General features: G+C 36.3%; 2 protein-coding genes across 2 annotated transcripts in view; one reads left to right on the top strand and one right to left on the bottom strand.

The window, feature by feature from the left end:
• The window catches only part of LOC145985231 (methyltransferase-like protein 27), a 58,111-nt gene extending 56,194 nt beyond the window's left edge, over nucleotides 1–1,917 (top strand). Inside the window, exon 7 of the mRNA XM_083118995.1 lies at nucleotides 1,736–1,917. Coding sequence (XP_082975121.1) covers nucleotides 1,736–1,807 — 72 coding nt within the window. The 3' untranslated portion in view covers nucleotides 1,808–1,917. The remainder of the gene's footprint in view (nucleotides 1–1,735) is intronic.
• A 4,348-nt stretch (nucleotides 1,918–6,265) lies between these two features.
• CycJ (Cyclin J) lies at nucleotides 6,266–24,559 on the bottom strand. The gene is made up of 6 exons (XM_083134920.1): nucleotides 24,537–24,559; nucleotides 21,243–21,350; nucleotides 13,732–13,903; nucleotides 11,663–11,947; nucleotides 10,240–10,399; nucleotides 6,266–9,228 (listed from the first exon to the last, which is right to left on the bottom strand). Exons 1-6 carry the CDS (start codon nucleotides 24,537–24,539, stop codon nucleotides 9,096–9,098), a joined length of 861 nt encoding a protein of 286 aa, XP_082991046.1. The 5' UTR covers nucleotides 24,540–24,559; the 3' UTR covers nucleotides 6,266–9,095.
• Nucleotides 24,560–24,785: the final 226 nt, after the last annotated feature.

A 24,785-nucleotide genomic window follows, 5' to 3' on the forward strand; every position in this document is an offset into this window, starting at 1 on the left:
GTTGACATGAGTAGGTTAGGTTGTCTCTGTATCCCCATAGTTCCTCCTTTACATGTAGATAATACCTACTTTTTAAACCTGAAACACACTTCAAACAGCTTAGATTGACAAGCGTAACAACCCCCAACTACTTTTTGTAGTTTGTGCACAATTCCTGCTTGCCACAAATTAACAACAGTCATATTCTAAAGTCATACAATTTTGAGTACGTAAATAACAAAGCATTCATAACAAGCAACACCTTCTAAAATTATGACAAATTCTAATTTTATGTAAAGTGCAAGGATATTTACCAATGGGGGGGTTGGGCAAGTTCAAACTGTTTAATTTTGAACTGTTTACCATTGTCTTGGGTATGAACTATGGCTGCCATCTACTTCATGTGCATGCGAGTTTTCTGCTTCAGACATAGTTCCATTGTTGTTAGGTGGGTCTAGGGCTCAACATTAAAATAACATCCTTAAATGCTTTTGCTGTTAGCTAAATACTTTCGGTACCAGTTAGATATACCAGAAACACATTTAACTCGTTTATTTTTAAATAAAATTCATTTCTACTTACCTCATATGCATAGCGGAACATTTTTCAACTAGCGATTACTTTTTTTCAATGAAAAAAGTGTTCTTTTTAACATTATAAGTATTTATCGGTCGTTGCTAATTGGCGGCCAAATTTTGACTCACGTTGTCTATCGTCAGCTGATATGCAGTGTTTCCAAACTTATGAACCGATAAATGCCACACAAACTATTCACAAAAGGTTTTGGTATAATTTAACAATACAGGGAATTTCTCCAATTTGTTTGAAATTTCGGATACTTACTAATTTGGGTCTCCTAATCATGAATCTGCACTTAAAATTTGGCGCTCACGTATAGAAATTCCTGAATTATGGCTAGCCCCACGGACCATTGGCGCTAGCCCCATGAACCATTGGCACGTGGTTAGGTCAGGCTAGGAAACATAGTTAAAAAAAATAGGGTCGTAGTAATATCAGGAATATATATATATTTTGTTCTTTAAGTATTCGAAACGGAAAATCTTGCGATAAATAATGAGCAATTGTGCATTGTTGGTTTCGATGACTGACCCTCTTATTTTGCAAGTTTGACACGTGAGCGCCAAATTTTAACTTCAGATTCGTGATTAGGAGCCCTAATTTAGTGAGTATGCCAAATTTCAAACAAAATGGAGAAATTCCCGGTATTGTAAAATCGCTCCAAGGTTTTGTCGACGTTAATGGCACGAGCTATCGTGCAACCGAGATACATGTATGTCGAAAAATACCTTATTTACAGGCCGAATAACTTGCACAATTCGAAAAAACACTTTTCCCAGCTTAAGAAAGTCCACAAGAACTAAATTCCGTAAGTATTTTATCGTCTTTTCTCCTGTAAATTTCAAGAAATGTGTTTCTGCTATATCTGATCGTTACCACACTTTCAACAGCGGAGCACATGATATCTAGTCTCAACCACAACCAACCTTTGAGCCTCACATGAAAGTACGGCATTAGGCCATGTCCAAGATGACAATTAACAAGTGACAATTGCTCACTGGGAAGCACAAATGCTTGTTAAGCTACTTTTTAAATCATATTTTCTCCAATTTGGGTGCAGCAACTGACATATGACAAGTATTTAAATCTACCATTGATTTAAAGCAAGCAACTATGTATGCATGTAACATGAGATTAATAACTTTTAACAAATTATATTTATGTCTGTTTCTTTCAGGTGTCCAGAAATGTAGTGCCAAATTATTCATTCAACAAAAATGGAGTTGTGTTTCAATATAAAGTACTTTAGTCTCATCTTAGGTTTCGCCAACTATGATATTTGAATGTTTTTGACAGAAATCAACTGACCAAATGTTCATGTCATGTAATGAATTAATAAAAACTGGAAATAACCACTTGTTTTTAGTTATTCTTACTGAAAATTTCAGACTATTTCCTACAGATTAGTAGCAACACAAGTCAGTAAAATATCAAAAGTTTACAATATCTGTTCTATTCCATTGAATGATGTGAAACTACACTATTAACTGTTACTAGAAAGAAGACAGAACAGATACAATGTTAAACAACAGAAAGTCTATCAACATTTGGCACATACTTTTTCTTTTGGTTCTTCAAATTTTCACATCCTGTAACTAAATATCAAATTCACTTTATGAGAAAACAGAAAAAATTAAGGAGGAGGAAACTGCCCTACCTCAATGTGCACACTTCCATGGATGACTACAAACTAACCTCCAAAACAAGATGGTTGACAATATGAACCTGAAGATAGCAGCACCATCAGTTGGTAGGCATTTGTTTCTGGAGAAAGAGCATCTGATTTTCCTCAATTATCAATTCTAAACATACACATGGCTCTCTATTTGTAACTTTTTCTAAAAAATACTGTCTGCCTGCAGAAATATGATTGCTTATCGAATTTTATTATAAGAAGCATCAGAGTTATGCAATCACAAACAAAAGCACATAAAAAAACTTATTTCTCTGAAACTAAAAATTATGAATGAAACTTAACTATGAACTGAAAGAAATACTTCACTAAATGGATAAAATTATGGTTTGGAAGATGTTAATAATCCTGTGAACTTTTATGCACAGTACGAAAAAGTCATGTGTCATACTTTTGTAAGTGTATCTGGATTGTTTCAATAACCATGACTATGACAGGCATATTTATAAAAGTCCGAGTGTATTTCCTGAAAAAGAAATGGTATGACTTGAGATGACCGGACCCCTCTCAGATTTTCTTCATATTTCACATAGTTACTAATTAAGGCCTGGTAATCACGATTCTGAAGTTAAAATTTGTCGGAAGAAACGTCTAGAAATTGCAAAATAATTGTGAACCATTGATGCTAGCCCCACGAACCATTGACGTGTGGTTAGGTTAGGCAAACAGTTAAAATTTGGTGTCATTGTAGTATCAGGAATATATATATATTTGCTAGTGAAACAAAAAAATTCACAAAAATCTGTTTCCATTCTGAAAACTAATGTCTTATTTTGCAATTTCTAGATGTTTCCGACAACTTTTAACTTCAGATTCATGATTAGGAGGCCTCCATTAGTGATTATGCCAAATATGAAGAAAATCGGAGAGGGGTTTCATCATCTCAAGTCCTTCCAAAGAAATTAATACATACTTGTAATATTGGTTCAGGTTGTCAGTAGCTTTCAGTAGTACAGGAAAAGAGAATCTAATTGATTAACTTGTTTTTCTTTGCTTTTCTGCCACCTTTAGGTAATCGTAATAATGATGAAGCGACACTCATGTTGATGTTTGGGGGGGGGGGGTGAATTCCTTGCCCCCCTCTAATTCTACTGGAATAATAGCTATGAATGCCAAGAATTAGAACATGCTTCAACACAACTCTATGAACCAAAATATATAAAACAAAAATGTTTCAATACATTCCAATGGTATGAATCAGACTTTACATTGTAGGATCAGTTCCAATTAGGTGTTTAGAAAGAAGGTGAAAAAGGAGAAAAGAGAAAGATGGGAATAGTGGAAAGAAAATGGAGAAAGTTGGGGATACTGGAAAGGGAAAGAAAGGTGGAAAAGGAGAGTTTGTGGTTATGTCGTTTGCAGAGATGTTCACCATCTGGAGGTCAAGCTTGTGAGGGTGAGGAATGGAAAGTCATAAGGGTACCAGTGTGTGAGGGTGAGGATGAACCTTGTGCATGATACACAGCTAAAAGTAACAAAGAAAATCTTCATTGGAGGCAGTACCGGATTAACCTCTTTGCTGCTCCTAGGCCAAACAAGCTCTGCAACCCCCCCCATACCCTTTATCAAGAATGAAAAAAAAAATTCTGTATTACTATTATTACTATGCAGCATTAATTAAATGATAGTTACATACAAAAAATGTAACAACGATATGACAAATTATATAAATTACATTTTAATATTTACCTTGTTTTTCAGACTTATTTTTACTTCATTTGGTGTTTTAAGTTCACTGGACCTACAGTTTAAAGTGGGATCCGAACCAATACGTGCCTCCACCGGGTATCGAACCTGGGACCCCTTGATTACAAGGCAACAACGCTACCACTGCGCCATCGGGGAGGCCCACTATATTTAAGTAATAGGACAGAACACACACTGGGCTCATCAACAGCACTTTCCTCACTTTTTTCCTGATTACATTTCTGTATAAAAAAAAGAACTGATTTTTGAAACCTTCTTCAGAAATGCTTCCTGCTTTTAATCTTTCTCCGCTTTTCTCTGTTTGTATTGTGACCCACTGAGTCTTACTCTTTGATCACTCATAATCAGTGTAATGGCATTTTAAATTTACCCCAACAAACGCACGTCAGACACTGACACACGCGAGATGCGACACACCACCTACTTCTTGAATAAAATTATCGAGCAACTAACAGTAGAATAGCACAATGCGAAACCACTTTAATAATGATTGTGCCGACAGTTTAATTCTCAACAATTCAACGTAAATCACATGCGTTCCTGGAACTCAGCCAAGCCGGTGTTGTCTTTCAAAAGCAAGCGACAGGCTCCACGTTCTTTCCGCAATCGCTGACCTGGCTCAGCACAATACTGTACATTCGAAACAACGTCGGTAATTAAAACAACACATTAGTAAACTAATTCCGAGCCCTGGTAATCTCTCTCTCTTAATATTCTTCGTTAACTTATATTTACAATACAACTACATTAAGTCATTCCATTCGTGTGTCCGGAGCAAATAGAGGCAATCCAAGAATTAGGTATTCCTTATACATTTAAAACATGGAATAACAAGGAGTGCACAAATTCCATTTTCTGCACGTTTGCCAGCAGCAATGGTGGCACCAACCCCAGTTTCTGCGTTGGTTCATTCTTCTACTTTGGTTACTGCTGATACTTGTCGATTCGTTTTGGGGATATAGTAATGTTTACTATCTTTGGCAAAAGTGCTGCTCTAGGCCAGGGCCTATGAGGCCTATTGGGAAATCCGGGCCTGATCGGAGGATACCGAACCACATTTGGCTAGAGATGATCTCATCATCAGCTACAGGTTTAGTTGTTAGCCGGCCTCTGTGGCAGAGTGGTTATCACATGCTATGACACTAGGGGCCTTGTTTGAATTATGTCCTGGACATGTCTCTCTTTGTAAGTACACTTTCATCAATTTTATCACTCATCCAATTCACTGTGATTAGCCACAACACTAAATAACAAAAGTCAAAGGTTCAATTGTTGCACTTGGAACAGCCATACTGTTGTCATGAGCCACAAGCATTATGGCAAGATATGACACATTGGGTACGAAATTTTACACTTTTTCCTGAAATACCCAAACAAAGATGTGTTCATCATACGGAGGGCAACCTCACCCTCTGGAAGACTTGTGATGGTGAGGTGAGGGAGGGTAAGGGTTTGGGGGTTTGGGTGAAAATATGAAATTCAGGTTCTGGGCATTTTCCAGAATCCAACGGTGGCATGCTTTGGCATTCCGTATTTCACCAGTGTCCACAACAGCTTTCACCAGGTAAAACCATGACAGTCATTTTACAGCAGCCTCCAGAGCTGGTGAATCAAAATGGTGTCTGCTTTGAAACATATTCTGATGCAACATGCAGGAAAGTCTCCATTTGGAATATTCATCAACATTCAAACAATACAACTTAATGTAGATGTTTTCTTCGGTAATCAACCAGGTGATTTCCGGAGAAGCTTCCAAGTTTCGAGAGCTAACGCCATCTCATCTTCAATTTGTAGAGCACATGCAAAATGAGATGCCGTTAAGTGAAAATATGTAATATTCATGAAATATCTTCCGTGATATAGTCACTATCAGTAACTTTTCCCTAATAAACTTGAATATGCATGCACTTTCCGAAAGTAGTCTGCATTTGTTTCAGTATGAAGCGTTCCGGATTTCACCGAATTTGACGTCCTTTTTTTGTTCACCAGTCCAATGTACACTGATGAATTCTGATAAGCGCAGTAAGTTATGAGGGTGATGAAGGTTGACTTGAAATGAATATGTCTGGTTACTTGTAACTTTAATGTGAAACCAAACCGTCATGTATCACTTGTTGCTTGTCACTCACTGCATCGGTCTGAAAGCTCACTTAAGGTAAAACTTACCATTGGTTGTTCCAATAGCACTCATTCGCCATGTGAAAATACTTCAGATAAAATATCAATGAAGCCAGAGTCCTACAATAAAACAGAAAGGAGGACAAATACTTACAAACAGTAATACAAAAATTCACTTTGGCAAAATATTCATTTCATCACTATAGATACAAAGGAAATATCTTACAGTAATGAACATAGTTTTCACTTATTCTGAAATGATTACATAAGTGCTGAATAAATGCACAGGAAGCATACAAACTGATCATCAACATAAAACAAGTTGTATGTGTCTTTTTATGAGGTAATAATAATCATGCTTGCAATATTGTTATAATGACCAAACAGATCTACTTTGTCACAAGCACAAAACTTATAATACAACAAATTCAACTTTGTTGTGAAATTCATTGTGGAACAAAATGCCTCAATGATTGTTAACACACAGCATCCATGTGCAAAAATAAACAGTGCATTACAAAACGTCTACACAAAGACTAGCATAAGAAAATATTTCTTCTCATTACACAAAAACAAAACTGGAATGAAAATTAATAATTGAAGTATTAGGAGAAAAAAATTGGGGGAAAAAAAGTTTGCAAGTATATTTGGCTTCACACAATACCTGAGATATATCAAATATCACAAAGAATGTTTCTTCCTAGTTGCTGCATATCTATGTTAAGTATCCTATGCGAGTTATATATTTTGAACAAAAGGGAAAATTGAAATTCAAATCAGAAACTATTGAAAACTTTCAGAAAAGAAAATACTACTACACATATGTAAGCGTATACTGCACAAGACCTCCCTACAGTAACAACTCACGTGTATATGCACCTAGCTAGTATATAAGAAATACGTTATTGCCATTCTAGATGTTCCCAGGTCTCTGGCCTAGTAAAGATAACCTAGTATAATAGCTGAAAATGCATAAATATGAACCTCAATTTTCTTCCCATTTTTGGTTACTGTTACACACACAACAGAAAAATATAATCCACTTCGGAGAATCATGATACTAGCACGTACATATGTTGATTTAACAATGAAACAATTCTCAATAAAAATATGATGAATTTGTGTATTTAAATTTTAATTTTCTTATTAAAAATAGCATATACTTTGATAACGAAACCAACACACATCATACAAATTGTTACCATGAAAATAAGGCAGTGTATTTTCACTGCATTTTATTTTTTTACCACAATGTTGGCCAGTAAGAAATTACCGATTTGGAAAACCATTCAAAACCAACAGATCATTAGAACCCCTGGCAATTCTTTGCATCGATATGTTACTACATTAAATTAACCATTCATGTGTAAAACTGCCAAGGACAATCTTACTTTCAAACCAAACTGTTCATCATTATATCATACATATAGGTGTGTGTGTGGGGTGCGGTAGCATTGTGACAATCTCTTATAATTTGAAAATTGGAGGAAAGAAAAGTGCTACTTATACTGTAAGTGCAAAAAGCTTCCATGTTAATACTATGCTTACTGAATATAAACTGTTAGTTGCAGAATACAGGTACAGTCATTTGTACTGGGCTTCATTACACTTAGCAGCTAAGGCACATTAATAAAACTGAATGTTTTCAATGCAATTATATCATTTAATATGCAACTATGATATAATTTTATTTATAAACTGAAACATATCACGTTAGGGACTTTCATATTTCTCCTATGGCTGTGTGACTTATCAAAGTTCTTGGGATATGAAAAAAAAATATCCAACAAGTGATTGATCACAAACATTTTATCAGACCCTTTTTTAACGATTTCATGTTGAAAATATATTTTTAAAACAATTGTATATTTTGCAAATGTACTTTGGCAACAATACACAAAATAAATGTTCTCAATTAGCATGACAAGTATGAGCTAATCTTGAAAATTTCAAAAGCAAAATAAATTCAGACTGAAAACAACTTGTGTTACTTGATATTCAAAATTCCCAACACAAACATTTCAGGATGCGAACTGATAAATAAAAGGTTTCTTATTTGAAGTAATTACTCTGATACATAGAACAATGAACAACAAATGCAATTTCATATTTGATAGTGATTATCCTATTTTTGAAAGGCTGAAAGGTACCTATCATGTAAATATATCCCCCCCTACCAAGCTTGACTAAACTCAGAACTGATATTCAACCATTTCCATTTCCTTACTTACGTACACTCAACAAGCCATGACATATAATTCAGGGAAAATATGTTCAATTTTTTCAAGGAGTGAAGAGCTAATCTAAAACTAATAACAATTGTAACAAAATAATTTATGCAAACTGCATACTTTCATCTAATTTTGGATGTAACAGTCCCCATAAACATGTGAAAAACATGTATCACATAATCTTTACAAACAAAACTCGTCTCTCTCTTCTTTTTACATGAACACAAAAAAATATAATACTGATGCACCTCTTTCTCTCTCTTTCTATAATATATTTATATACATAGGACAACCCTACTACATCCTTACTTATAAAAAATACACATATGTACATGCATGTTATCTGTAACATTTTGTATTCGTTATATGAAAATGTCTATTACAAAAGTAAATGAACAATGTACAAAGAAAATAATGCATATTTTTGGCCCCTCTATTAAGGAAAAGAAAAACATACACAATACATTACTCATACTGAGCTCTATGCTCCTTATGGGCAATATGTAGTATGTATATGACTTGACATATTGTTTCTATTGAGTTACAGATGACAAAATTACTTTCCATTTCAAAACAAAATCCTTACCTTAACAGCACATAACAAAGCAAAAGAAGACTTATTTTTGAAAAAATAAGAATAAGTTTTATTATGAAATAACCTACGACAGGTCTTTCCAAGCTCATGGCACTTTTATACATTATAGGAACACTTTACAATCACAGACAGTTGAAACGATATGGACGGAATGTAGATAAAGTTTATATTCATCCCTTTGAACTAAGAAAACCTATGTTGACTGTGAACTACTCGATCGCTGGCTTGTGGTTGGAGTACTATCAACACTACTATTTGTTTTGTAGCCATGATCTGGGGAGTCGTCAACGCCAAATACGTTATGCTTTGATTCACCTGATATTGCACTGAAATAATAAAGTTAGAAGATAATAATAATAATAACAATAAAACATAATTTTAAACATTTAAAAAAAAATCCAAATTTTAACCAGGTAGCTTGGGAATAAAACGTGACAACCTACACTCCGATCAAAATTGATGTATGAGAGTGACTGAAGTTCCTTCGGTAGCCTGTGGCGGTCAGAAATGCACAGGCACATCTAGGTAAGCCACAATGTAATGGTTGAACTTTCACCTGCTCGTTTCTCGGTTTCTTACTTCCATATAATGGATGACAGATATGCAGCAAGCTTACTATCTTACAATTTTACTTTAGTATGAATCTGAAAAGTACCAATGGATCAATAAGAATTATTGCTGTCTTTGATTTCAGAGATGTCAAGGAATAGTTAACTACAGGCAATACATTTAATTCATCTCTTGTCCCATCACATAATTGACACTGAGCAATACTGTTTCCTCTAAATAACATATTTCTGAATGTTAGAAATTAAAAATCAATCAAAATAGTCACAAATATTACATATCAACTGTACCATATCAATTTACCAGACTGCAATTGAGACACTGCTGATTATCGAGGTTTTAAGTGTACTTTAGGCACATATAGGTAAATCAGGATTATACCTACAGTTTACAGTGGGATCCAGGCAACTACAGGCTTCCATCGGCTATCAAACCGAGACCCTTTGATTATAAGGTGTTCACCTGCTACTTTCATGTTCAATTCTGGTGCACATCAAATGAAAGAAACTGTATGTTAGGATACAGATATCTATTAACTTAATACAAGTACATGGGTCTCCTCGATGGTGGAGTGGTAGGGTCATTGCCTTGTAATCGAGGGGTCCCGTGTTCCATACCCGGTGGAGGCACATAGTAGTTCGGATCCCACTTTAAACTGTAGGTCGAGTCCCGATTAGCCTTACTGTGCATGAAGTGGACTTGAAACACCAACTCAATCAATCTATCAAAATACAAGTGCTTACATAATGTTTCTCTCACAGAGAACTTACCGCATAAAACGTTCAATGCAAGGCTTCAGGTCCTCCATCTTGTATCCAGTCGCCTGCCTTAGAGCTGGGGGCCACTGGGGGGACAGAAGCAAGTTCAACCGTGCAGTTGCTATGCAGCTCGCTGCTATCACAGAAGGCAAAAACTGCCAAAAGCAACGGTCTGCAAGAATACAGGGAATGAATAACAATGTATACCACTTATTTTGGATGAGACCTATTAATCTATTAGACAATATGTTTCAGATTGTCTTGACCTGGTGTTTAAGAGTTAATCTGTCCCAACTTAATACAGTGGAACCCCGATTTTACGTTCCCAAGTTTTACATTTTCCCATATTATACATTCAATCTTGATGGTTCCAAAATAGCAAAATGTTAGAAAATAAGCTTGATTTTAAATTGTCCCACATTTTTTAAAGTGTTTTCACCTTCCCCTGAAAAACGTAAAATCACTGTATCTACTGTTTCCACAGATTGTAATTAACGTGTCATTTTGCCTTGTGCATGCCAGGCCATAACCCTAGTTTACCTGTGACATACAAGAAACTTACTTATCTCACAGGTCCACACTTTTTTTAATCGCAACAGTTACTGAATCACTTTTTCCTTCGTTGTTTACAGAAGTGTAGATGTTTATTAATTATAATAATTACAAAAATTACATCAGTAATAAAAAATAGTACCACATATTTTATCATTCACTACAACTTGCAAAAGATTAATTTTTCATCAATGCTTTTTGTTTTAGGTGTAGTTACATATTAATTATAATAATTACAAAAGTTACCATGATTACCAACCAACCAGTTGTACCCTGTCACTGGCATGAGTGTCTTGAACAACACAGATCCAAAGGGGATGCCTGATAGGTCCACCAAAAGAATTTTGCCTCATATGTACGTTACATTTACATTTTTATGAACAAAAGTAATACAGAAATACTTGGAAATCCCTAGGGAACAATCGAATTTAATTTCAATTCTTTATAAAAAAAATTCAGTTGAAAAATCTAAAAACTAGAGGTGGTTGACCTGACAGCCTCCCCCAATACCCCCTCGGGTAAGCTAGGGTTACACCTGGGAATGTAGGAGAACAATCACTTACGTGAAATTTAGAAAATTTCACTGTTTTCATTCCATCTCGGCTTCAAACACCGTACCATTTTGTGAATGAAGACAGTGGATCTTCGAAATTCATAGGATTTAACCATTAAATTGTGCAATGTGGAAGTGCAAAATTTTCTAAATTTCACGTAAGTAATTTTAAACCGCGTTTACCGCAACCATCATGTAGGTGACAAGATCGTGGAAGCTTGGTGTGGGCGCTTGGTACCAAGTTGCACCGTTGTATTTTGTTTTACTTTTATGCTCTAAAACAACATTTAATAGGTTGCAGAATATAGAAACAACTTGTACTTTGCCTACCTCTTAGTGACAACTCCAAAAAGTCCTTAACATACTGGTGGACAAATGTCTTCAGTTGACTTAAATTTTTGAAACACGCACTACCGTTCACATCCTCCGGGGAGACAGCAAAATACACATAGTATTCCACAAAATGAGCTGCCGTGGGCAAACTAACGTTCCACTTCATGAATTTCAACAGAATGAACTCCAAAGAAATGAAGTCACTGAGTGAATAGGCATTCGTCACATAACGATTAAGATCTGGAATTTTTGGAATCTTAGAATCCTTTTCTTCAAACTTTGCTGAAATATATAAAAGAAAGAATATATTCTTAAGCTACTCTTTTGTCATACCTACTATGCTTCAGGGTTATCTCTACTCATTCTCATGATATATATTCTCTGTAAGTTTCATCAAATACTGATAACCATTTAGAGACAGCATGTTTGGCACTAAAAAAATCCAAATACACAGGCAGAAAGGCTCTAAAAATCTAGAAAATAGACATTCAAAACTTTCTAGCAAAGGAAATAAATCTTGAAATTATGCTCTGTTTAAGTACACAGCTGACTGGAAAAATGCATCCTTCCAGACAGATGTTTTGGGGGACCTGAAACATTAGGTACATATGAAGTGGAATTTTTTCCATACAGAGTGAAAGTACAATGTATTCAGAATATATTAGCTGCTGTACATTTGCATTACTTTAAAGCAATGCAAAGTTAATTTTGAAAATAAGGTAAATAGGCACTAAACATGAAAATATGCAAAATGAGCTTTTGTGTACAAAAACCCTAATACCCTGACATGAACTTACATAAAATCAGTTTGACATCTGTAACAATAAAGAACAGACATTTTGCCTAACGTCCCACCTCATTAATGAACATGAACTTATAAGCGAAGTACAGAAATTGTCCATATTTTCAGTTTTGATGATACAGCACCTACATAAAATAATTTTGTGGCTATAGTTTGTTCAGGGACTCTCACTTCCCAAAGACCATTATATTTCCTAATAATGACACGATTCATATTTTGGGAAATGAGAGATGTGGTAGTAAATTAAGTACATACGCAAATTTTTCTCCATAGACGTGAAAAATTGCAACTTTCATTAATCCAAATCCCATTGAATTTATATATTATAAATGCCCTGAGGCAAGTTTTTCACAGATTAGCTCTTATTTTTCTCGAGCAAGGAAAAGAAAGCTGCTTGGAAAATAAAACTGATTTCTCTCAATTTGTTTACTTTGCTAGTGTCCTTTAAATAATAATGTATCTGACAGACGGAAAATTATTGCAGGATAAGATATCTTGAAGCTGATTACGAAAGTTTGAGTTTGAAATTCTTATAGAAGTAACAATTTTTCGTAGATTAATATATCCCGTAACATTTGTGACTTGTGTTTGTTGTTGAGTTCCAGTATGTGAAATGGCAAATGTAAACTCCGCACCTTAAAGATTGATTTGCTTTATTTTACTTCGCTTGTTGTGCCACTTTTGGCTAATTTGGGGATGAGTGATGACATGATGAAATTGATAAATGGACATTCACCAACATCCATGCCCACGCTGGGATTCGAACATGAGACCCTGGCATCGTAGTGTGATGTGTTAACCACTCCGCTATGAGGGCTGGCACTCTGCACCTTAACTTAAATATTTTAAATTATATATACCATTTAATTGAATTGAATTTGGATATATTGGAATCACACAGACTTTTTATATTGTTAATACATTTGTGTGTGGGTAGGGAGAGGCAGGTAATACATAAGGTTGAAATAGAGAAAACATCTTGTACCCTTCAATTTTTGGAAACTTCTCCTTGAAAACTGGGAATTATACTTGAATTTTATCATGATCGTAGAGTGGCCACCCTGTTAGTACTCATGGTTTCAGCGAAACTGTTTTTAGTTTTGTTATTAATGCTAAGTTTAAGTAGGGTGGCTGACCATGTACAATAGAAGCTAGGAATTGGAAGAAACAGTTTTGCAGAAACAGGAGTACTAAGTATCTCTGTAATTAATGACATCATTGTTAAACAAAACTAGTAGCTCAACAAAAGTTCAAAAGCAGTTACCTGCTACTAGAAGGCTAACTAATGCAACAAGTTGAAGCTTGTTCACCGCAATCGAGTGGTTATCCATAAAAAGATCCAGTAGGTGAATTGATAGGTGGACTGCTGTGTTACATAATTTCTTTTCTTCTGCAATACAACACAGCCAGTCAACAAGGAAGTTGCGGTACTGAAGCTGAAAATAAAAAAAGAGGGAAAAATAACAAAATGCATACACACACAAAACCTCTCTTAACCCTAGAATACTCCCATACGTAAATTTTACGTATGCTTTGCACTCAAATCCCTCCCCTACCTCCCACCTTGCACCCAGTCACCCCTCTGTCTAGCAGTGCCTCGGGCATTCTGTTAGACGCGAGGCAGCACTGTGGTAAGGAGGGTGCAAGCATTGAACGTCTCTAGTTTGTTATGTTGTGCACTGTACATCAATTATACGTAGCACTTGTAAAACGAGAAAAATCTTTCACGTAATTTTGACGTTCGTAAATTCGATTTGGATAGTTAGATTTTAAAAACAAAAGTTTAGAAGCATGCGCTATTTTCTTGTAAGACTTTAAAATTACATTCGTTCATTATTTACAGTGTTATGAATATTATTATTGCTTGTTTTTCATTGTTCTAACTTTTCGCCTTCATTCTTAATGTACGTACGGGCTTGTCAATCAAGACATTATTTTAAAACATTCTATGTTAAATAAAATGATGTTTATACATTTGTAAATGAAGAATAAAATTCCAATATAAGGAAAATAAACAAAATAATGTTCACAAAGAATCGTCATTCTGTTTTCATGATGTAGAGGTTATGTTAAAAATAGATTCCGTCATGTACGTAAAATTTACGTAGCGCTAGTTACACTGTAATATTGGAACAAGATAGTGTTCTAGGGTTAAAAGTAAACATAATCACATTAAAAGAAAATATTTATATTCATTCAGTAATGTAACTAATAACATACCGCTAATTTCACCAGAATGGACATTCCACAGCCAAAGTTCCGATTATTTCATTCCGAACTAATAATGACACACACACATATTTTTTTACATTGCCCGATGTCCGTTAACATGTACATGAGTCTTCATGATTACTTACTGTGTGTTTTCTGGAGAACGATCTTTACATTCTGTATGATTCTTTGCTTGTGAGCATCCATATATTTATAGTCATCTTCGATGCGGACTGATGCTGCCAACTACTTCCCATGCATGGGATGTGAAGGGGTATGTCTATATATACTTTGTTAGGTTAGATGGGCCAGGCTTTTAGGATTAAAACAATATCCAAAAATGCTTTCAGCACCTGATCACATAATGTATGATTTCATGCACAAAACCTCCTTCAAGGCTTGCACGTACATCTGCCAGAAATGCATGGCTGAGACTACTGTAAGCCAAGAATGGCTAGAAGTTCCAAGTGGATGGTGGTAGGGGCCACCAAAATTAATAGAGCCGTTGAAAATAAGACTCAAGGATAAGCCCACCAGCCCCCCCTCCTCAACAGGAGCCCCGCAGAAGCAGCAGGATACGAAACCAAGTCCCCACACCCCCTCCCCGGAGATCGTCACAATCGCGTCGGGAGCAGATACCACAGGAAGAAGAGGAGTCGGCACCGGAAGATTCAACCCGAAGGAGAAACTTCAGAGTGTCCACTGGGAGACGAGGAGCCGCCGCCAGGAGAGGGTTACCCCCGTCCAATCAGCCTGGAGAGAGCCATGAAGGTTGCCCGGAGAGAAGTCGTCGAAGATGAAAATGACATAAAAACCATCTCTAGGGATAAAATAATACAATAGCATAATAACGAAAAAAAAAACAACAACTTTAAAAGTAATATCAGAACCCTACATTAAATCGTGACTAAAGTTTCTTTAATAATACATCCAAGATGAGGGGCCATAAACTCTTAAAAATTTAACTTGAAAATTGCTAGACTTGGAATCTGCTGGAATCCAGTAGGCACCAAAGAGACTTAATATAAAAGGAAATTTTGAACAAACAAATTAAATTAAAATTAATTTTTTAACAATGTAAGTGTAGTAAAAACCATGAACTTATATTTATATACTTATTATTAATTAATATAATCTAATATAAAAGTTTGTTTATCTTTTCCCTTTTTTAAAATTTTTTATTATTATTATTATCAAGTCTACATATAATTATTTGCATTTTTTATGTCATATTTATTTATCTATTACATATCTAACAATTACAGTTTCCGCATAATTAGCATTCTATCAAAACTTAGTACCCGTTAATTCACGTTAAATTGTGCGGCTGTGATTTCATTCCGAGATCTCATAGCAGCCTCAGTCTGCACGGACATTGAACCTCGCACGGCCACTGTCGCTCCCGTGGAATGCAGAGTCAGCTTCATGTCGCATAACCAAGTTGACACGGAGTGCTGACGCCGGTATCTTATCGGGCGTGTGTCCTCAACACATAAATGAAACAACGGCGAGATAAATAAGGAACTACAAAACCTCTTACAGTAAGTGTATATTAGGAATCGACATCCACTAAATTAATGAACTAGCCCAGTATTTCAGTGCATTTAACTTCCAAATAGCAAATTCTCCCCACACACTACAATAAAGCCTGATCTGGAAACCAGACAGGGAACTTGCGTCCGTGCAGACTGATCCAAGCAATCATTCACCCCAATCTAAAATCTCACCCCATCATACTCTCCCCTCAAGCTTAACCATCGGATGCATGTCACTTTTTTTTTCCAACTTTACATATGTGGGGTCAATTTGACCCCAATGCAATTATGCATTGAAATAAGTACGACAGAGTAAATAGTTCAGCTAATATGGTTTATTGATCAATAATTTCTCTGAATATAACATAGGAAACAATTATCCTTTTATTTTTAATATTTAAGCCCCCCCCAAAAAAATAACAATTTATTGACAATTCACTGTTCTACATATTAGTGGTAGTTACACTTCGCTCGCAATTATCAGAGCTTCAGTTGACCTGAGGAACAGTATTTTAGAGATAACACAATACAGCACTAAATATTATTTTATCTAGAAGAAATAAATTTAAAAAAAATGAAAATTAAAAAATAATAGAAAATGAATAACAAGAAGAATGTGCCGGCCTCTCATGGCAATTAAATACACCTCACTCGCATTCTGAGCACACCACAATCACACTGCTGTGGATCTTGCACACAGGTTTCGCACATATTCTGCAACGTTCCGTCGTCTTCTTGTCCTCTTGTGCAGACCTGGCATTTTACTCTTTTCTTTGAAGATCTATCCTCCAGTCTCTGGGCCTGCCTTACTACGCCTCAAAGTTTCATTGCCTCGGTTACTGGTTTCTTCAGGTTCAAGCTTTGGCACCTCTCCCGCATGAGAGGAAGAATCAACTCATTCGCCAACTCGGTAAGGAACATATGGCGTTTGTGACTGACGCCTGAATGGTAATCAGAATGCTGTGACAAGTAGCATGTGCGTGCATTGAGAACGCCTTCATTGATTACATTATAGAAGAGGGCCATTGGCCATCGACGTGTCTGTCTTCTGCAGGTGTATGTTTGAACCAGTTTGTCCATGGCATCCACTCCACTCTTTGTTTGGTTGTAAAACTTTATGACTTCTGGCTTCTTCTTAGAATCATCATCATCAATGTGTATGTCATGATGAATGGTGCTGAGTAGAATGACATTCTTGTTTTTCTTCGGCACGTAGCTTACCAGGGTCTCATTTTCATGGAAGGCGAATTGTGATGTGCAAGGCTGTCTTGTCTTGATATTGGTAAGTGCAGGTGGGATTTCAATTTGTTCTTCTTGACTGTCTAACAATGGATACATTTTGTAACAGGAGATCGATAGCCAAGTCATGAATTGTGAAGAATTGGTCAGTTGTGATATTTCTCCAGAGTTCCGCAGTGTGTAGCACAGTTTCTTCACGACGTTGAAACGAGGTTCTTTTGAACTGGCTCTCCTGGCTGTCGTCCCAAGTAGATTAGACCGTCTTTGCCGTAAAAGTTATCAGCATCGCACAACCAGAAGATCCTGATGCCGTATTTGGCCGGCTTACTTGGCATGTATTGCACGAACTTGCATCTCCCACGGAAAGGCACTAACTGTTCATCAATCGTAAAAAAGGCACCGGGTACCATGATTCTGCGACAGTTTTTGATAAAAAGTGTCCAGATATATCGAAATGCAGCCATGCGATCAGTCTCCAGACGTGCAGCGCCAGTATGTTTGTCATCAGAGCAGAGCAGTCTTCTGATGTCTTCGAAACGATTTACTCCAAAGGTTGCTTTGTACTTCGGGTTGGAGCATTTGTAGAGAAAAAGCTCACAAACAGGATCATCCCAACTTCTCTCAGTTGGTCTCGATCTGCGCCAAATACATATGCGCATGCTCAGTTTGCAGTGCGTCATGGCAGGGCGGGTGGTTGACCTTGAGATGATTGCGTTTAGTTTGGGTATAATTGAACATAATATGTAGGATCAATTTACCTTTATGAATATTTTCCTTCTGTTTTCAGGCTGGGGTCAAAATGACCCCACACATGGAAAGGAGGGCTATTGTTAAAAAAAGTTAAAAATATAATTTAAAATAAATTGTAAAAAATGTATTTATACGTGTTCCAATAACTGAAGTAGCATGGTAAGATGTCACAGAAAATCAGAATTATTTATTTAGATTTTATTATAATACCAGGAAATAAACAGACAGTGGGGTCAAAATGACCCCACACATGCATCCGAGGGTTAAAACAGTTCTGGATACCAGAATGGTTGTCCCTCCTGTACATAGCATTTCCTATAGTACTATCTATACGATAACTAAAACTAACCAATAAACTAACATAAACTAATCCATAACTACTATTAACAAATTTAATTAACTACCAATCATACAAATGCACAGTAAATTTACAAGAAATCTTTAAGACTTGTTCCGGTCACCAGAATGGTCTATTAAAATAATACAAACTAAAAATTATTAAATGTAGCTATGTATAGAATCTCCATGTATTTTATTTTATTTTTTTTGTAATTGTATTTTATGTATGAAAATAAAGATGAGAAGAAGTAGGATAAAAAGGCGGGGGAACCGTTTAAATTCAGGAAACTGACGTCCTGGTTTATTTAAAGGTACCAGGACATTGAGAGCATACCCTCGAAAGTACGCGGGTGGAGGCGGGCTACTTCGGGAGGTTTCCCCCTTTAGATATGTATATGTGCTGTATGTGTATACGTGTATGTATATATGTATGAATATGTATGTGTGTATACATTCTAAAGGCCAATAAATTGTTTTTTTTAGTCTCACGGATGTGCTTATGTATATTTATTAAGAATGGCTGTTTGTGATATAGTATGGATCTTTCGTAAACTACTTTCCAAATAATAATTTTTCCAGTAAATAATACTCAATAAAGCTTTGAACTTTAAATTATTAAAAATTACCATAATTACTATTTAATCTGCCTGTCCGATGAACTTTATGTTACAATGGAATGTCCAATAATTCATTCTTCCACTTTCCTTTCACTTTTATCTAATTGCAACAATGAATGATACTAAATGGTGATAAGATGAAATGACAGAAGAGACAATCACAATCATATATGGGCAAGACACAACACAAGCCCCACAGAGGATTATTCTGGCTGTGGATCCAGATAACAGAACCTCACAAGTCTACAAGAATGCAATCCAGGGTGTACCACATCAAACTGAGGTTGACTTTTGGTCAGCTCACTGCTTACACCCCATTCTTCCAGATGTTATCACAGGTTCAATACCCAGTGGGACACAGTACAGTGGTTTAGATTTCACATTAAACTGTAGGTCCAGTTCTGGTTACCCTATCTGAGCATCAGTGGAGTGTATACAGTGTAAGCTACCGAATCATTGCTTCGGAATGCAATATGCAATAACATAATATATTATGTCATTATAATTACACGATTATTCAATAATATCTACATAAAACCATTCCATTTCTTCGCTACACGTACAACAAATACCAGCCCCTGCAGGTTATGTTAAAAATAGATTCCTTCATGTACGTAAAATTTACGCAGCAGTGGCAGACAGTTGTACGTGCACCTCAAGGTCACGAGCCCTGTGCATGTATTTCTGCTGCAAACGAAGCTAGCATCGGACAGGGAGTTCGTTTACTCTATACAGAGGCAGAGAGTGTACAGGAGTGTTTCAACTCATATTGTTTTCAGTTTTCTTCAGTTTACGGGTTTGGTTTGCCGAATGCATATGAAAGTGTGTGAAGGCATGGACGTCCACAGGATTTTTTCCAGGGAGGGGCGAGGAAGGTATTTTTTTCCAGGAAGGCAAACAAGTCACATTTCCCCCAAAAGAGTGTTGTTCCCTAAAAAACATTGCTTAAATTTGAATTTATGGTGTTCATGCAATAATTAACACATATTATTTTGGCTAAAATGAAATTTTATGTGTGAAATACATAATTTTTGGTTGACTTTCATTTTCCAGGGGGAGGCAGCCCCCCCTTCCGGACGCCCATGTGTGAAGGTACCAGGTAGTATCTAGTAATATAGAACAATGTGTACTATAAAATAACTTTTGTCAAAGCCGTTTTCTGGTCGTTCTTTCTCAGAAAAAAATGAGATAATTAAAAATGGACGACCAACACCAGAACTACCGAACTTGGTTCAAAATTTCTATAAAATTTTGCTTATAGTAAAATTGATATTAGGTCTAATTATTTCAATATCTATTCTTTTAATTTAATCTATTATCAGTTGTAATTTTTATCTTTGATATTTATTCTTTTAATTTAAACTATTACCAGCTGTGATTTTTATCAAGTTAAGCCTGCACCTTGATTTACTATTGCTTACTTAAAAATTATATATTCAGTGCTTCGGCTATCTAAATGGTCACCGCACACCACTGCTGGGCATGAATATTGAGTGGACTAAAGCTAACTTGTTTAGCAAGTACAACTAGAGTTCTACTCTTCACACCACATCGACAAGCATTAAATTCTGAACTTATACTCAAGTTGCCCACTGTCTCAAAGTAACCCAAGTTTTCACAGCAAATACTTACACATGCCAGATTGATTGATTGGAAATATGGGTGTGTCAGCACTTAGGACTAAAATATTTCTACCTGGGTTAAAAGCTGAGACTGTAAAGGAGCACTCAGCACATATAACAGAACAACACGCACAGCCCTACAGAGGATTATACTGTAGCCATAGGTCCAGGTGCCAGAGCTTCGTTAGTCTGTAAAACACAGTCCACGCTGTACTACGAGGAAGTGAGGTTGACATTTGGGTGTACTATGTGGAAGGGTCACCCCTTACACTCGACACATGACAGATTTTCTTATGTCAAAACTGTTAAAAGTATTTTCTTACATTAAATGCAGACTACTGAAAAGTATTCAGAAATTAATGGGTCTTTTGATGCAAAGTGAGAGAATATTTGTTCAGCCTTGCATCTAAGTTAACGCAAAAGTTAAAATAAAATAAATTACATTAATGTTACGTCACTTACCTGTGGAGACTGTCCCAGTGGTGAAAGAACTGTCCTCTCCTTGTGTCGAAGTGCATTTGTGACATCACCGGCATATTCAGTAAGCCACCATTTATGAAGTAATGACATCTAGAACAAGAAAAGGGTAAATGTACTGAGCACACACACACATGTATGTCCACTGTAGTAACACAGAAAGCATAGTAGATAGCAACTAATATACTAATGCCCGTTTGCACCAACATTGCACAAACTTGCGAGCTTGAAAATCCACGATTAAGGGTAACCCTTGAGTCAGGATCATTTCCATTGCACCAATCTGAAAGGCAGAGCTGTGCGTGCAAGTCAAGAAACCCGGCATTTACTTTGGGATAGTAGCACAGCCACCTCTAGAACAAGGCCACGGCGAATGAGAATTGGCAACGTCGCAAGGAGGCTGATCGCAAGCCTCTAGCGCCATTTGAATGCATAGGGGTATAGTGTGCGCTCGCTTGTTTTTGTCCTCATGGCGTTTAATTTGTGACAGTGTTCAGTTGGAAGTTATGTCGGCATGCCTAAGAAGTGTGTTGTTCCTGGTTGCAGGAGTAACTAAGACTCTGAAATTCAAACACAGTGTTTTAAGATTCAAACACAAGAAGACCTCAGAAATGCATGGATTCATGCCATTCCTAGAGCTAGTTGGACACCTACAAACAATTCATTTGTGTGCAAAACATTTTAACCCAGAAAACATCAGTTTAGTTGAAAAATTCAAAGACAAAGAGAGCAACGAAAAAGAATTTGTGAGAAGCAAAGCTGTTTTATCAGATGATGTGGTTCTCTGCATTTTTCCTAACCTGCCTGCTTATTTAAGTAAGCCTTCTAGTAAAAAAAAAAAAGGAAAATTCCCAAAGAAAGAAAAAGAGATGTAGAAAAGTGGCAGAAAGCGAAAAAGGAGGATAACAAAGTGAACTCTTTTGAGTTACTAAGTCAAAATGTACGCTCCAAGCTGACAGATAAATACGAGTTGTCTGTTTTTACCAGTGACACTTGTTTTGTTTACAAGTTGGATATTATTAACTCACCTAAGGTTAGTGCTAGTGTAAGAATAAATCGCAATTTGGGTCTTAATGGCGGTATCATGCGGAATTCTGCCATGAGGGATCACAAATTTTTAAAAAACTCTTCTCTTTCAGAATGGAAGCAATTAACAGCCGGTTTAGATTTTTGTGACAATTTTTTTTTAAATGAGAGGATAAAATAAATGTACTAATCAGTCAAATTGACTCATTTTTAGAAGATCTTAAAACAGGGCTACAAAATGCGGAGGATGCTCCTAATTGTGAATAATAAAATTCTGGAGAGCGGAAATAAGTATTTACGACTGTACAGCTGTTTGAAGTTGCTAGGTGGTTGATGTGTTGAAATTTCACACAGATTCGGTGCTCCGCCCCTGGGGTAATTAATCTGCCGTCTCCCACTGCTAACGCAGCCCTGCCTACTCTCTGGCTCCCCGCCTTTTTATATAGTCCCTTTTCAAGGTAATGTTAGAAACTGGCCGGAGCCACCTGCCCCCCAATACTATTTTTCGCACTGACACATTTAGGTACCAAAGAAATAAGGCTGAAATTAAACCTCAAAAGGTAACTTACCTCTTTATCTCAAGTGTAGGCTGAATTGCGGGCCAAATTTAATTTGAAAGTCCAAAAGAGATGTCAGTTGTATGTCAAAAGTCTTTGTTGTCCTTTTCCACAGAATACTACCCTCCCCTACCATTATAGAAATAAGAAGTTGCAAATTATCCTATCCCACAAGTCATTCAGAAAATACAATTTCCTCGAAGCAGCCAGCAGACCATCTCCCTGCAAGTCACGTATAATGTTACGTACGTCATCCTCTCAGATTTTCTTCATATTTGACATACTTACTAATTGAGGCCTGCTAATGACAAATCTGAAGCTAAGATTTGTCGAAAACGTCTAGAAATTGCAAAATAATTGTGAACCATTGATATGTGGTTAGGTTAGGCAAACATAGTTAAAATTTGGTGTCGTGGTAGTATCAGGATCTAGAAATTGCAAAATAATTGTGAACCATTGATGTGTGGTTAGGTTAGGCAAATGTAGTTAAAATTTGGTGTCGTGGTTTGAAATAGATGGTTTCCATTCCAAAAACTAACGCCTTATTTCCGCTTATTTTGCAAGTTCTAAAGGTTTCTGACAACTTTTAACTTCAGATTCGTGATTAGGTGGACTCAATTAGTGAGTATGCCAAATTTGAAGAAAATCGGAGAGGGGTCGGGTCATCTTTAGTCGTTCCAAAAATGTTTACACATGCGCCTGTGACATGCATCCAATATGGAAGCCCTGAAAAGCCGTATAGACGTAAGGAACTTCAATATAAAAAAAAATGTAAGTTTCGTAGCAGTAGATGTAAAAAAAGAATACCTTCCACGCTATTTAGAAACACCCTTCGTTACAAGAAACTTATTTATTTGACGAAAACATTTGAAATGTTCACAAAATCCAGGGTGTAAGATTTTGGCACCGAGCCATTATTTCTTACATACTACCTGTAAAGAAAAAATAGGTTAAAAAACTAAAATCCGAGGTCTATACATAACACATCGAAATCTATCAATTACAGCATTTGGTGTGATTCACGAGGTGGTACAGTTGATCAAGGTCATCAAAACAACCTCTGGAGGGAGTAAATGGTGTGTAGAATTCGAGATTTTCAGTGTCAGGAAATGGTGAATTTTCCCCGTTTCACACATCGGAGACACATTTTACACAAGAAACTACTTACGGAAATATGTTTCTCCAAGCTTTATAACGTTCGTCGAGGTATTTTCTATCATCGTGGAATATATTTGACTGGGAAATCATGTATTTTTCATGAGAAATATCTCACAGATGCACAATTGCCATTGCTTTCATTTGCTTACCCTACAACAACCGGATGTTGCATACGTTTAATGACGTAAGCCCCTGTCAGTGTTTCAACCCCCTTTTTTCTTTTTACTATGCTTGCCTAACGTAACCAAACCTAACCTTATCGGAAATGGTTCGTGGGGCTATCAGTCAGCTATCCGTCCATAATGTATAATTTCCACCGGTGACGAACACGATAGTACGTATTTTTCGGTGAAGAAGATTGAAACACTGTATACCCACAACGTGAGTCATGATGTGCCCGCCATATTGTGTGTCCCGGAAGCGAAGAAAGGAATAAAAAAAAAACACTGAGAATGTTAAAAATTGAGTTTGTTTTCGTGTAAAATGCATAAGGGCACCTTGAACTATGTTCCGCAATACACAATTGGTAAGTACGAACCATGCGACACAAAATATGCGATTTTAATGTATCTCCTATCTATGAAACTTGTACCAAAAAAATATCCGTCCGATAAGAGACCTACAAACATGCTAACCTCGTGTCGCGTTCGTGTTATTACATCCATATTATCGTTGCGAACTGTCACTTTTGGCTCGTGTGTGGGTTGGCTTAAGAGAAAAAAAATTACAAACGCATGATATTAAAATACTCTCTACAATAAGTATACCATAATTTAAAATAAAAATG

The sequence above is a fragment of the Lepisma saccharinum genome, chromosome 1 (assembly GCF_977018435.1).
Source record: "Lepisma saccharinum chromosome 1, izLepSacc3.1, whole genome shotgun sequence".
In the NCBI taxonomy this organism is placed as follows: Eukaryota; Metazoa; Arthropoda; class Insecta; order Zygentoma; family Lepismatidae; genus Lepisma; species Lepisma saccharinum.

Bases quoted from the DNA above. Each gene is read 5' to 3' on its own strand.
- CycJ (XM_083134920.1), bottom strand. The intron at 10,400-11,662 runs GTAGGCAAAGTA...GTATTCTTGCAG, and splicing joins TTTGGAGTTGTCACTAAGAG to ACCGTTGCTTTTGGCAGTTT. The intron at 9,229-10,239 runs GTAAGTTCTCTG...TTATTATTTCAG, and splicing joins TGCATTGAACGTTTTATGCG to TGCAATATCAGGTGAATCAA.